The 15,708-nt window shown below is 38.6% G+C and overlaps 1 protein-coding gene across 1 annotated transcript in view; it reads left to right on the top strand.

Annotated features, from left to right (window-relative positions):
- CFAP70 (cilia and flagella associated protein 70) overlaps positions 1-15,708 on the top strand; it is an 87,689-nt gene that overhangs the window by 59,736 nt on the left and 12,245 nt on the right. Inside the window, exons 21-25 of the mRNA XM_029201293.1 lie at positions 9,201-9,359; positions 9,922-10,043; positions 11,510-11,662; positions 12,180-12,341; positions 13,014-13,103. Of these exons, the coding sequence (XP_029057126.1) occupies positions 9,201-9,359; positions 9,922-10,043; positions 11,510-11,662; positions 12,180-12,341; positions 13,014-13,103 (686 nt within the window). The remainder of the gene's footprint in view (positions 1-9,200; positions 9,360-9,921; positions 10,044-11,509; positions 11,663-12,179; positions 12,342-13,013; positions 13,104-15,708) is intronic.

Genomic DNA, 15,708 nt, shown 5'->3' with positions numbered 1-15,708 from the left:
CACGGGCTCTAGAGCGCAGGCTCAGTAGTTGTGGCACACAGGCTTAGTTGCTCCGCGGCATGTGGGATCTTCCCAGACCAGGTCTCAAACCTGTGTTCCCTGCATTGGCAGGCGGGTTCTTAACCACTATGCCACCAGGGAAGTCCCTACTTAGATCTTTAATCTATCAGGATTCCATCTTTGACTGTGATGCAAGGTAGGCATCAAATTTTATTTTTCTCCACATATAGATCTGGTTTTCTCAAAACCATCTATTAAACCATCATCTTTTTTTTTTTTTTTTTTTTGCGATACGCGGGCCTCTCACTGTTGTGGCCTCTCCCGTTGCGGAGCACAGGCTCCGGACGCACAGGCTCAGCGGCCATGGCTCACGGGCCCAGCCGCTCCGTGGCATGTGGGATCTTCCCGGACCGGGGCACGAACCCGTGTCCCCTGCATCGGCAGGCGGACTCTCAACCACTGCGCCACCAGGGAAGCCCAAACCATCATCTTTTATCCTTTGATTTAAGGTATATATGTCTCTGAGCTCTCTGTTCTGTCTCATTTGTCTGATCTTAAAACAATATCACACTCTTTTTATTGCTGTGGTGTTATAGTATGCCTTCGTATCTGACATATGAGGTTCTCCCATTTATTTGCCTTTTTTATACCTGACTTACCTATTCATGAATGTTTATTCATCTGTATGAATTTTATAGTGAGTTTATCAAGTACATTAAAAATCCAGTTGGAAATTTTATTTGGACTGTATTGAATTTATAGATAAATTTAGGGATAATTAACATCTACATATTATTAAACCATTCCATCCAAGTGTGTGGAGGATCTCTCCATTTACTCTGGTCATCTTCTGGGTTCTTTATTAAAGTTATAACATTTTTTTTCCAGTGAGGCCCTGTTTAAGTAATTCATAGATATTTTATAGATTCCATTGCTATCATAATAGTATCTTATTTTAATTATGTTTTCTAGTTGGTTATTGCTGTATTTTTTAGTGTATGCTGTTGATTTTCTACATTTTAGATTTTAGTGTATACTATTGCTTTTTAGATTGAACTTGTATATGACAATCTTGTTTGACTCTTATTGATTCAAGTAGATTATTAATTCTGTTATTTTTTTCCAGAATATGATTATCATATCATCTGCCAATAATGACAGTGTTACGTTTTCCTCCCAATCCTCATACTACTCATGTCTTTTTATTATCTACAATAATATGTTGTATATTAGTTGTGTTGTTCAGCGTTGTCTTCTTTCCTGTCTTAAGGGGAATGAGTTTAAAGTTTGTCTATTAAATATAAAATATGCTGTAAGCTTTTTCTGAAAAACCTTTACTGAATTAAGGAGGATCTCTTCTATTCTTAATTTCCAAAGAGTTTTTTTCATTAATAGGTGTTGATCTTTATCAAATTCTTTTTCTGCATCAGTTGAAAAAAATAATTTTCTCCTTTTATCTATTAATACAGTGAACAACATTGACAAATTTCTTTTATATTGAACAATTCTTGCAATAATTGGAAATCCTACTTGATCATAATGTATTAGTTTTTAATATACCTTTGGATTTGAATAGCTAATGCTTTATTTTGGATCTTTGCATCTATGTTCATAAATGAAATAGCCTGTAATTTTCTTTTGTCGTCTATTTTTTTTTTTTTGCGGTGCGCAGGCCTCTCACTGTTGTGGCCTCTCCCGTTGTGGAGCACAGGCTCCGGACGCGCAGGCTCAGCAGCCATGGCTCACGGGCCCAGCCGCTCCGCGGCATGTGGGATCTTCCCGGACCGGGGCACGAACCCATGTCCCCTGCATTGGCAGGCGGACTCTCAACCACTGCGCCACCAGGGAAGCCCCCTGTCATCTATTTTTATAATCAAGATTATTAGGCACCTTTCCTTTGCTCTTCTGTATCAACTTATATATGATACAGTTGATTTTGACTTAAACATTTGGCAGAACTCAACCATAAAACAACTGGGACCAGGAGTTTTTGGCAAAGGAGGTATTGACTATCATTTCATTTTCTTAATCTTTAAGAATTTGCATTCTATATTTCTTATTGTGTTATTCATGGTATTTTATACTTTTTAGAGTTCATCAATTTCATCTAGGTTTAAAAATTTATTAGAATATGATTTTTCATATTAATCTTTTATTTTTAAATACACTTTATTTTTTAGAGTAGTTTTAGGTTCACAGCAAGATTAAAAGGAAAGTATAGAGATTTCACGTATACTTCTTGCCTCCACACATGCATAGTCTTTTTTCCCCATTATCACCATGCCTGGTGACATATTATATGCAGTATCTTAAAAGCTTATGTGCCATCTGTATATCTTCTTTGGTGAGATGTATGTTAAGGTCTTTGGCCACTTTTTAATCAAGTCCTTTATATTCTTATTGTTAGTTTTAAGAGTTCTTTGTATATTTTGATTCTTTTATCAGATGTGTCTTTTGCAAACATTTTCTCCTAGTCCTATGGCTTGTCTTCTCATTCTCTTCACATTGTCCTTTGCAGAGCCTGAGTTTTTAGTTTCAGTGAAGTCCAGCTTGTCAATTCCTTCTTTCATGGGTCATGCCTTTGGTGTTCTATCTAAATAGCCATACTCAATGTCATCTAGGTTTTCTCTTATGTTATCTTCTAGGAGTTTTATAGTTTTTGCATTTTACACTTAGTTCTGTGATCCATTTTTTTTTTTTTTTTTTTTTTGCGGTATGCGGGCCTCTCACCGTTGTGGCCTCTCCCGTTGCGGAGCACAGGCTCCGGACGCGCAGGCTCAGTGGCCATGGCTCACGGGCCCAGCCGCTCCGCGGCATGTGGGATCCTCCCGCACCGGGGCACGAACCCGTGTCCCCTGCATCTGCAGGCGGACTCTCAACCACTGCGCCACCAGGGAAGCCCTGTGATCCATTTTGAGTTAATTTTTGTGATGTTATGATGTCTGTGTTGTCTAGATTCATTTTTTTGCATGTAGATGTCCAATTGTTCCACTGCTATTTGCTGAAAAGTCTATCTTTGCTCAATTGTATTACCTTTGTTTTTTTGTCAAATATTAGTTTATATTAATGTGGGTCTATTTCTGGGCTCCCTATTCTGTTCCACCGATCTATTTGTGTATTCTTTTGGCAGTACCACGCTGTCTTGATTATTGAAGCTTTATAGTGAGTCTTGAAGTCAGGTAGGGTCAGTTCTCCAACTTTGTTCTCCTTAAATACTATGTTAGCTGTTCTGTGTCTTTTGCCTCTCCATATAAACTTTAGAATCAGTTTTTTGATATCCACAGAATAACTTTCTGGGACTTTGATTGGGATTGCATTGAATCCATAGATCAAATTGGGAAGAACTGACATCCTGATGATAGTGAATCTTCCTATCCATTAACATGAACTATCTCTCCATTTATTTAGTTCTTTTTTGATTTAGTTCATCATAGATTGTAGTTTTCCTTATACAGAACTTGTATATATTTTGTCAGATTTATACCTAAGTTTTTCTTTTTTTGGATGCCAATATAGATAGTGTTGTGCTTAAATTTCAAATTGCACTTATTTGTTGCTGGTATATAGATTAACTTTTATATATTAACCTTGTATCCTGCAATTTTGCTATAATTGCTTATTAGTTCCAGGAGTATTTTTGGTCACTTCTTTTGGACTTTCTACATAGACAATCATATCTTTTGCAAACAAGGACAGTTGTATTTCTTCCTTCTCAATTTGTATTCCTTCCTTCCCAATTTGTATTTCTTTTATTTCTTTTTCTTGTCTTGTTACATAGCCAGGACTTACAGTATAATGTATGATGTTGAAAAGCAGTGGTGAGAAGGGACATCCTTCCCTTGTTTCTGATCTTGTGGGAAAACTTCAAGTTTCTTACCACTAAGTATGATGATAGCTATAGTTTTTTGTAGATATTCTTAATCAAGTCCAGGAAGTTTCCCTCAATTCCTAGTTTACTGAGAGTTTTTATCTTGAAGAGGCATTAGATTTTGTCAAGTGCTTTTTCTGCATCTATTGATATGATCATATGATTTTCTTCTTTAGCCTGTTGATATTCTGGATTACATTAGTCAATTTTTGAAAGTTCAACCAGCCTTGCATACCTACGTTAAATCCTATTTGGCCATGGTGTATAATTCTTTTATATATTGTTGAATTTGATTTGCTAATATTTTGTTGACAATTTTTGAGTCTATGTTCATGAGAGATAATAGTCTGTAGTTTTCTTGTCTTGTAAAGTCTTTGTCTGGTTTTGGTATTAGGAAAATGTTGGCCTCATAGAATGACTTAGGAAGTATTCCTTCTGCTTCTGTCCTCTTAAAGATATTGTATAGAAATGGTATAATCTCTTCTTTAAATGTTTGGGAGAATTCATCAGTGAACCCATCTGACCCTTGTATTTTCTGTATTGGAAGGTTATCAATTACTGATTCAGTATATTTAACAGATATAGTCCTATTCAGATTGTTTGTTTCTCCTTGTGTAAGTTTTGGAAGATTATGTTTTTTAGGAAGTTGGTCCATTTCATCTAGGTTATTAAATTTGTGGGCACATAAGTGTTCATAATATTCCTTTACTATCTTTTATAAAATTTTATTTATTTATTTATTTGGCTGCATTGGGTCTTTGTTGCTGCACATGGGCTTTCTCTAGTTGCGGCGAGTGGGGGCTACTCTTTGTTGCGGTGTGTGGGCTTCTCATTGAAGTGGCTTCTCTTGTTGCAGAGCATGGGCCCTAGGTGCGTGCACTTCAGTAGTGTGGCACGAGGGTTCAGTAGTTGTGGCTCGTGGGCTCTAGAGTGCAGGATCAGTAGTTGTGGCACACAGGCTTAGTTGTTCCGCGGCATGTGGGATCTTCCTGGACCAGGGCTCAAACCCGTGTCCCCTGCATTGGCAGGCAGATTCTTAACCACTGCACCACCAGGGAAGCCCTTTACTATCTTTTTAATGTCCATGGGATCTGTAGTGATGTCTCTTCTTTCATTTCTGATATTAGTAATATGTCCTCTTTTTCTTTCTTTCTTTTTTTTTTTAGTTAGCCTGGCTAACGGTTTATTGATTTTATTGATCTTTTCAAAGAGCCAACTTTTGGTTTCATTAATCTTTATTAATTTTCTATTTTAATTTTATTGATTTCTGCTTATATATTTATTATATCTTTTCTTTTAACTTTGTATTTAATGAAAAATTCTCAACAAAATATTAGCAAACCGAATCCAATAACACGTAAAAAAGATCATACACTATGACCAAGTGGGATTTATCCCAAGTTCACAAGGACGGTTCAACATATGCGAATCAATCAATGTGATACACCACATCAACAAAAGAAAAGACAAAAACTACATGATCATCTCAATAGATGCAGAAGAAGCGTTTGACAAAATTCAACATCAATTCATGATTAAAAACTCTTACCAAAGTAGGTATACAGGGAACATATCTCAACATAATAAAAGCTATTTATAACAAACCCACAGCTAATATAATACTCAACGGTGAAAAGCTAAAAGCCTTCCCACTAAAATCTGGAACAAGACAAGGATGCCCACTCTTACCCCTTCTATTCAACATGGTATTGGAGGTCCTAGCCACAGCAATCAGACAAAAAAAAGAAATAAAAGGTATCCAGATTGTAAGGGAAGAGGTATAATTGTCATTATATGCACATGACATGATACTATATGGAGAAAACCCTAAAGATTTCACACAAAAGCTTCTAGAACTGATAAACAAATTCAGCAAGGTAGCAGGATACAAGATTGACATACAGAAATATGTTGCATTTCTTTACACTAACAATGAAATATCAGAAAGGGAAAGTCAAAACAAAACAAAACAAAAAACAATCCTTTTAAAATCGTATCCAAAAAACAAAACAAAACAAAATACATAGGAATAAACCTGACCAAGGAGGTGAGAGACTTATCCGCTGAGAACTATAAAAAACTGATAAAGGCAACTGAAGATGATTGAAAGAAGTGGAAAGATTGCTTATCTCCACTTTTTTTAGTTCTTTTACTGAGGTTATGTCTTGTTCTTTCATTGGTAACATATTCATCTCTCTCTTCGTTTTGCCCAATTCTCTGTTTATTTCTGTGTGGTAGGCAGGTAAGTTGGTTACATTTCCCAATCTTGAAGAAATGGCCTTATGTAGGAGATGTCCAATGGGGCCCAGCAGGGCACTCGATTCTGGTCACCAGAGCTATATGCTCTAGAGGTATTCTGTATGTAGGCTGCATGCATTCTTCTTTTGTGGCAAGGTGAACTAATGTGGGCATGCTGGTAGGCGGGGCTGGGCCCTGGCCCAGTTGTCTGTGAGGCAGTGCCTCATGTGGTGGCTGAGGGCCCACTGGAGGGCACAGTAGGCTTCCTGTGTGGTTGGCTGTGCAGCCCTGGGGGGAATTGGGGCTGGTGCTGGCCCACTGGTGGGCTAGGCTGTATCCCTGTGCAGCTGTCTGTGAGCTCCAGGAGGGCTCATGGCTTGTGCCAACCCCCTGGTGGGTGGGGTCAGTCCCCAGTGGTAATAAGCTAGAGGGAGGATTCTAAAATGGCACTTGCCAGTACCAGTGTTATCATGGTAGAATGATCCCCAAATGGCTGTCAACAGTGTCTCCATCCCCAGAGGGAGTACCAGTTGCCTCCTGCCATCCAATAGGCTTTCCAAGATCAGCAAGTGGGTCTGACCCAGGCTTCTTTCAAACTACTGCCTCTGCACTGGGACTGGGAGCATGAGAGATTTTGTGCACTCCCTTTAAAATTGGAGTCTCTATTTTCTATAGTCCTTCAGCTCTCCTGATCCTAAGCGCCAGTGGTTTTCAGAGCCAGATGTTCTGGGGGCATGTCTTCCTGGTTCAGGATCCCTAGTTTGAGGAGCCTGATATAGAACTATGACCCCTCACTCCTTGGGGAGGACCTCTATGATTGTGATATTCCTCTTGTATGTCGGTCACCAACCTGAGGGTGTGGGTCCTGACTATACCATGTCCCTGTCCCCCCTACCATCTCACTGTGGTTCCTTTTTTAAGTCTTTGGTGTGGAAAATATTTTCTTCTAGTCTCCGTGCCATTTTCATAGATAGTTGTTCTGAAAGTGGTTGTAATTTTGGTGTGTCCATGGGAAGCAGTGAGTTCAGGGTCTTCCTACTCTGCCGTTTTGGCCACCTCTCCAGTTTCATTTTTTTCATTAAGATCATCACTTCTCAATGATCAGTCTGCATATTTAACCATTCTCTTTTCTTGAAATACATGTTGGATTAACTCCATCTCCAATAGTTTGGGTTTCCTTTGATTGCTTCACTTTCTTGTCACACCCATTAGATGTAATCATTTCCCAGTAATACTGTCTTACTTTCTAGGAGCTCACCTACCCTCACAGTTTCTATTTTCACTTCTGATAACTGTCAGATTTCTATCTTTTTTTAAAACTTTTTATTTATTTATTTTTGGCTGTGTTGGGTCTTTCTCTAGTTGCGGCGAGTGGGGGCTACTCTTCATCGCGGTGCGTGGGCCTCTTACTGTCGCAGCCTCTCTTGTTACGGAGCACACGCTCCAGACGCGCAGGCTCAGTAGTTGTGGCTCACGGGCCTAGTTGCTCCACGGCATGTGGGATCTTCCCAGACCAGGGTTCAAACCCGTGTCCCCTGCATTGGCAGGCAGATTCTCAACTACTGCGCCACCAGGGAAGCCCCAGATTTCTATCTTTAACCTTGACATCCCTCCAGAATCCAGCAGTTGGATTTTTCCACTAGTTAACTCATCTCCTCATATCTCAAACTGACTCTACATCACTATATTAGGCACCCAAGCTCATGATCTCAGAGTCATCCCTGCTTCTTCTTGGTTGCTTGCTTGAGCTTCCCCTGATCCCAATATCAAGTTGATTTCCCAGACCATTTGGTTTTCTTTCAAAATGCTCCCTACATCTTCCTTTTATATTTCCACTACTCTCCATTACCAATATTCAGAATGTTATAACAGCCTTATTACAGACTTCTTTGTCTCCATCAACATTTTTTTCTCCTTGCTGCATAGTACTGCTAGAGTAATCTTCATAAAATCCCACTTTCATCCTCTGATTTTTCTGCTCAAAACTCTTCATTGTAAACCTCTTCTTTTTCCTACAGAAGAAAACTCCTAGCATTCAAATATCAATACAGTCTAGCCCCCAACCTACCTTTCCTTAATTTTTACTATGCAATCCTCAATACCCATAAAAATAATTACCTTGCTACTTCCATACTTTAGCCCCTACCTCTCTACCTATCCAACTTCTACCTATTTTTCAAAGCCATATCTTTTTCTCTAGCTGAGAGTGACCTCTTCTGATTCAGAACCAGCTGGCACTGATCATTTCCTAACCAGCATTGCTTTTTATTTTTATTCCTAAAACATTTGTTTATGTGAGAGGCAGCTTGGAATGTTTAAGAGCTTCAGTAAATTTTTGAACTTTTCTGTGGTTCACTTTGTTTAATGGAGCATAATAAGTATATCTCATAGTGTTGTGAAAAATAAATAAGATTGTACATTACAATCCTTAATATAATACCTGGCATATAGCCATGTTCATATATAACTACTTATGATGATGATGATGGTGATTTTTTTTTTTTTTTGGTACGTGGGCCTCTCACTGCCGTGGCCTCTCCCGTTGCGGAGCACAGGCTCCGGACACGCAGGCTCAGCGGCCATGGCTCACGGGCCCAGCCGCTCCGCGGCATGTGGGATCTTCCCGGACCGGGGCACGAACCCGTGTCCCCTGCATCGGCAGGCGGACTCTCAACCACTGTGCCACCAGGGAAGCCCGATGATGGTGATTTTTGAACAGTGAAATAAAATAGAATTCCTGTCCTTAAAGGGTTTTAATATTATCTAAATATTAATCTTCTCCTCTGGATTCTTGAGATTCTAGGCTTAGCATATAGCTTTTGTAATAGGTATTTGTTTGACACTATCATGACTTGGGCTGGCAGAAGTGTTTGACTAGGGGGTCATAGTGGCAGGAGCTGTGCTGTCTGTTTAGCTTGCACTCTTTAAATTATTCAGAAATATAAAAAATCTGCAAAACAAGTCTTTCCATGCAATATTTAGGGGTTATGTTTCCTATGCTTTGGAAATTAATTGTATTTATCTCCTGTAATAACCTTTTAATATACAATGTAGGAAGGTAGGTTTTTATCTCATTAAAATTTAATCTTTTTAGGACTAGGAGCTCCATTATCCATTCTAGATGAATTTCTTGATGAATCCTCTAACCTGCAGTCTGAGTCACATGAACCCATTTTGTCTGTACAGTCTCAGGATCCAACTACCAGCCAAAAACCATCCAACACATTTATCAAGGAGATACCATCAAAAAAAGGTAATTAGAATAAAGATTTCCACTTGGAAGAAGGGGATAAACAAACTAGACAATGTTGAAAACTCTTTTGATGACCAAAATGGCAATCTTAACTTGTTTGAAGTTGATTAGTTTATCTGTAATATTGTCTAAATTCCTTCATGTGAGGCTAGACTCTGAAATCCAGTCTCAGTAATGCAACTCTTTCTATAGTGAGGATTTACATTTAGCTCAGAGAGGTAGCCAACTATAGACCTATGATTTTCTGGCAATGAATTTTCATTTTTACAGTATCTAAAGATTCAGAGTATCTACAAATCTGTTTGACATTCAGGAAGATCTGAATACTTTTTTAAAAAAAAAAAGCTTTTATTTCATTCAGCTTGCATTTGGAACCACCAGTAGAATAACCTCGAGAACCTTTGAGATCTCCTTGGGGGCCATTGCTATAGAATAATCTATTGCTTTCAAGATTATAATTTCTCTCATGTATTAGAGTAGAATACTCTCCCTGCTATGTGTCTGAGCTTCTGAATTTTTCCTTTATATCTAATTGTCTATTATTTTAATATCATATTTTCAGAAGCATCAAAATGTCAAGAGTCATCTACTTGTCTGCATCCCACCCTTTATAGTGTTTCCCAAACTCCTGCCACCATCTTCATGGAGACCATACGCTTCTTGATGAAGGTCAATGCTGTGCAGGTCAGAATATTTGAAAAAGGGCAAGTAGAGGGAAAGATTTTAATGAACTACTTATTCTATCATAGTGATGTCTTCTCAAGCTTAACTGTGTATGACGCAGAAATCAAACATGTTTTGAGAGCACACTATAGACACGATGGAATAAACGTTCAAACATGAACTACTCTCTGCAGAGAGCATCAGGAGACCTCACTGCAAGTCTGCTCCCTATAGAATACCAGCAAAGCAAAATCAGACTCTGAGTCATATGTAGCCTGATGTTACTTTATTGTGGGAACTCATGTTATGTGAGTGTTGGGGGTTCACAGGAGCCTAAGCACACCCTTCTTCCCTTCCAGGTTCTGAACCAATTGGAAACAGATACACGGTGCTATATGGGGAGATAAAAATACTAATTTTTTATTGGTATAACTGGGCTGGATATGTGACTGGTCCCAGATTTGATTTACCCATGCAGTCACAGGTGGAACAGCTGGAGAATTGCAGTCTCCTCTCAGAGAAGAAGAGCATCCTGTAAGGTCTACCTACCACATAGGAAATGAGAAACATATCCATGAAGTGAGCAGTAAGAGAGAGAGCAAGATCCAGGAGGCGAGAGATTTGGCCCTCAACCTATAGAGTGCATGTGCCACTTGAGGGTGGGCAACTCAAGACAGGGCAAGAATTATGAACTAGGTGGGAGTGGGCCACGTTAAACAGGAGGCTTTAATATACTAACCTTTCACAATAGAGAAATAGGCTCTCTGTCTCCCTAATTAAATAAATCACTTTTCCCCCATGTCCAAGAGTCAGTATGCAGGTAGAGGGAACAGCTGCAGAGCCTCCCCCCCTGTATTTTCCTAAGAAGGTATCATTATTAGTGGAAGTTTCTATGTTATAGGCTGAGATGAGAACAGCAGGAGAAGAAGGGTTTCCCCTCTTCTTAGCAAGTACATATGACTTTGTCAAATTTGCAGGCCTTATATCATATTAAAAACAAAGTATAGCCCAAAGTATAAAACTGGTGAACATAACAAATGCTTGAGAGTGTATCAGAAACAGACATTTATGTTTCTAAGATCCTGAGTCTAGAATTTTAGAAAGGGAGGTTTTGCCTCACTCTAAGTTTCCATATAAACACAAATGCCTGAAAATGTTACCTCGTATGAAAATGGGGTGGTTGATGAAATGCCTTTGTCTGCTACACAATAGGCTAAAACTCATCTAGTATGACCAGCAAGACCAGAATTATACAGTACTGTAGATAATTCACTTGGAAATGTTACTACATGAATAGCTGGTAATGGAACCATGATATGCTGAATGTTTATAATTCACCTCTAACCTTTTGAAATTGATAATCGTTTCATTCTATAATATGTTTCTTATTATTTATTATCAGAGACATAATCTTCAACCGTGAGAGCTATGGAATTGACACCATGCAGTCATTTACATGTTTCTTATAATCTGAGTTTTCCTTGCAGTATGTACACAGAGTGCTTGCACATGAGCTATTATGCCCTCATGGAGGCCCCAGCTGTGAGTATTACTTGGTGCTGGCCCAGACACACCTACTCAAGAAGGATTTTGCTAAAGCAGAGGAATACCTTCAACAAGCAGCTCAGATGGACTACCTGGTAATAACTTTTGCTAGAGCATCTTAAGTTTAGTTTGGAGAAGGGACAAGTAGGCCTTCTTAAAGGTAGTGATGCCATATCACAGGTAGATTTCTGGTTACTAGAGGTGGGGGTCATCAGCTGTCAGTAAACTTATTTATCTAATTTCCTTCCATTTGTTTTTCTTAATCAATCATGACTTTTACAAAGGACAGAGAAAGGATAAGGACAGCTCTTTAGCAGACACTTTATCTATTTCAAGTTTCCTGAACTTCTACTTTCTCATTGTGAACATCATCATGGTTATGCATGAATATTTTTCTTAATATTTTCCCCAAAGACAAAATGGCTTTGAAGAATGCAAGAAAAAAATGAGAGGGCAGTCCTAGAACAGTATCTCCCAGTGCAACTGAATGGCCCTCTTTCTAATTTGCAAAAGAACATGGACTTCATCTAAATTAAAATGTTAAACAAAGATCATTAATGTACTTTTACATACCACCTCATCCCATGTACTACTTGTTCTTCACTTTCTTAGAACCCTAACGTCTGGGGCGTGAAGGGCCATCTCTATTTTCTGAGTGGAAATCATGCTGAGGCCAAGGCATGCTATGAGCGAACCATTAGTTTTGTAGTGGATGCTTCTGAGATGCACTTCATCTTCCTGCGACTGGGGCAGATATATCTGGAAGAGAAAGAGGTGAGGAATAGAGATGGGGAGTAACTATGTAAATCAGGTCATTGTCTGGGACCTGATTACAGTTCAAGCATTAACATCCGTCTTTGTGGAGTAAGAGTAGTAATATGATGATGACACTTTTACATCCAAAGGTTAAGTGACTTGCCCAACATCAGATAACCAGTAATTAATAGAAGCAGGGTTCAAATCCAGGCAGTCTAATACTAGAGTCTGTGGTTTTAACCATTATGATACTAAAAAAGTTGTTAAGAACTCAGTAAGTGTTATTTTAGCTATTATTTTAGCTTTCTTTTATTAAAAGTAGTAGAAGCATTCTTAGCTTGACTTAACTAACAGAAAGGTACCAGTCTGGTTGGGGATGTTGATAATGGGAGAGGCTATGCATGTGTGGGGACAGTGGGTAAATGGAAAATCTCTGTTCTTTCCTCTCAATTTTGCTGTGAACCTAAAACTTCTCTTAAAAAGTTGTCTTAAAAAAATATATATTTTTTAATATATATATATAAAATATATTTAAATATATGTATATATATAAACATATATATACATAATCCAAGGACTCATCTAACTTAGATTGGTGTGGAGTACAATTACAGAAGCCTCATGGTTATCCTAGAAATGCAGTGTTTGAAGCTTCCAGATCAATAGCTTAGTGGTGCTTTCTTTCTACAGTACGAAAAGGCGAAGAAAACCTACCTGCAAGTCTGTAAGAGATCACCTTCATGCCTTACCTGGCTAGGGCTGGGAATCGCCTGTTATAAGGTAAGAGGATCAGGTCTTGAGACTAGCCTGTGCATACAGCTGACCTTGACTCCTTGGCCTTCCAGGCATCCTGGGAGTTTGGATGGTGGTAGGAAGGCTATCAGGGCAGTCTTCTCTAATGAAAAGTTGCTCTTCAAAGCTGTTCAGTAAACTGAAGGTCAATCTGAACTACAAAAATAAAACGTTCTTTAAAAATCCCACAAAAACTGAAGCATGAAGCTATATAATAAAAGATTTCATGTTATTTGGTACATAAGCTTGTAATTTTATGATGTTATCTGGAAGAGAAAAGTGATATGGGATATAAAGAATCTACTCAATTAAATTAAAGAAACTAATTGATACTTATTAGGCTCTGTGTCCCTTCTGTATTCAGGAGGAGTTGCTACAGCTTCTGGTAGATCTTTTGTTCCACTGCCCCTTTAAACTCTTTAGTCACCCTTCCCTCCTTTCCTCTAATCTTTGAAAGAGGCATGCATTCTTCTGTTCTTGTCTAACTTCTTCATGTGTATTCTTGATTCTATCCCTCTCCTTTTCTCCTAATCCCTCACTTTCTTAATATTTTCTTTCTCTTTGATTTACATTTTTAAGCTTTCCTTCCCAATCAGCTCTTTCCCTGTACTTTTCCCCTTCTTATTAAACAATTACAACAGTAACAACCTCCCTGGTTGTTACCCTTAACCAAAAGAATTGTTTACATTCCTTGTCTCCTATTCCTCATTGCTGTTTTTTTAACCATAAAGGTAAAATATGATAGTTATAGAAATTTGGATGATACAAAATATGAAGAAAACATAAAAGTATCCATAATCCCCACCACTCAGTGATAACCACTATTAACATTTGAAGGCATTTTCCTCCAGTCTTTTTTTGTACGTATATGAAAGTAATTTTTTAAAAGTTCTTTTATTTATTTATTTATTATTTTTGGCTGCATTGGGTCTTCGTTAATGCATGCGGGCTTTCTCTAGTTGTGGCGAGCGGGGGCTACTCTTCGTTGCAGTGCGCGGGCTTCTCATTGCAGTGGCTTCTCTTATTGTGGAGCACGGGCTCTGGGCACATGGGCTTCAGTACTTGTGGGACTCGGGCTCTGTAGTTGTGGCTTATGGGCTCTAGAATGCAGGCTCAGTAGTTGTGGCGCATGGGCTTAATTGCCCTGCGGCATGTGGGATCTTCCCGAACCAGGGCTTGAACCTGCATCCCCTGCATTGGCAGGCAGATTCCCAACTACTGCGTCACCAGGGAAGCCCTGAAAGTAATTTTAATGTATAAAATTGTAAATAATATATTTACTGCTTTTGAATCTTTTTTTCTACTTAACAGTATAGTATTGGTACCTTCTCACATAATCAAATAGTCTAAAACATAAATTTTGATAACTGCACGGTCTTCCCTGGTTTGGATGCATAAGTAAGGTTATCATGTAATTTATCATACAAACCAGGACACTTCTGAGAATGAAAAGGGTGATATTAATAATTACACTGGGACACAGGTAGTGTCCCAGGCCAACCAGGACACATGATCACTTATATAGAAGCCATATGCCCCCACTCCACCTTCCCAGAAAGGATGTAAAACATCCGTAGCTGTTAGAAACCTAACAGCACTTTCAAAAGAACAAGAAACCAATAGTACAAACTACTCAGCATAAATCATGCTTCTATTTGTTTTAAGTAGCATAAAAAATATTTTCATTGATATAGAAACTCAAAAAAACTTGGGTTAAGTCCCACTGCTAAGGTATCCAAGTAATCTCTGCCCCTCAGTCAATGTTTTAGTCATGCTATACCTATGTGTGGATATACCATATCTATTTGACCAACCACTTATTGGACATGTCATTAGTTTCTACATCTATATATTATAAATAAAGCAGAAATAAACATTCTTAAGACATAAATCTCTGTGCTTAATTCTGTTATTTCCTTAGGATACATTCATAAAGAATGTAGAAAAATTTTTAAGTATAGTATCAACTCACTTTCTAGAAAGGCTGTAAACTGATGTATATTCTGCCAGGTGTGAGAGTCCATTTTACTGTTAAAAGTCATCAACAATGGGCATTATCATTTTCCAATTTGATATATATCCTAATTTACATTTTCATCACTAATGAAGTTGAAATCATGTGAATTATCTGTTCCTTTCCCAGGTACCATTTATCCTTCAATTCCTTGCAATTAGGTGTATACCCCTTAACACTTTGCTGAAACTTCTCTGATGGGGGCCCCCTATAATATCCTAATTGCCAAATGCAATAGACCCTCCGATGAAGTCTCTGTGGCACTTAACCTTGCTGACTGTCTCCTTCTTGAAACCCTCTCTTCCCTTGACTTCCACAATATTGCATTCACATCCTTCCAGTTCCACGCCTTCCTCTCTGGTGTCCTTCTCAGCCTTTTTTTGCTGGCTCCTACTCTTTTGCCCATCATAATTGTTGGGTCCTCCTGGGTTCTATAGCCAGCTCTTCTCCTGTCACCTTACTTCTTCTCCCTAAGAAATATCATCTACCCCAGTGGTCTTAACTACCAATTGTGCCCCAATGAATCCTAAAGCTTCAGTTCATAACACTTTTCATGTTCTGACCCTTATATCAAACAAT

Source organism: Monodon monoceros, unplaced genomic scaffold (assembly GCF_005190385.1).
Source record: "Monodon monoceros isolate NGI ecotype Baffin Bay Population unplaced genomic scaffold, NGI_Narwhal_1 Super_Scaffold_4, whole genome shotgun sequence".
Taxonomy (NCBI): domain Eukaryota; kingdom Metazoa; phylum Chordata; class Mammalia; order Artiodactyla; family Monodontidae; genus Monodon; species Monodon monoceros.
Note: the sequence above shows the minus strand (reverse complement) of the source record. Positions and strands in the feature narration are given on the sequence as shown.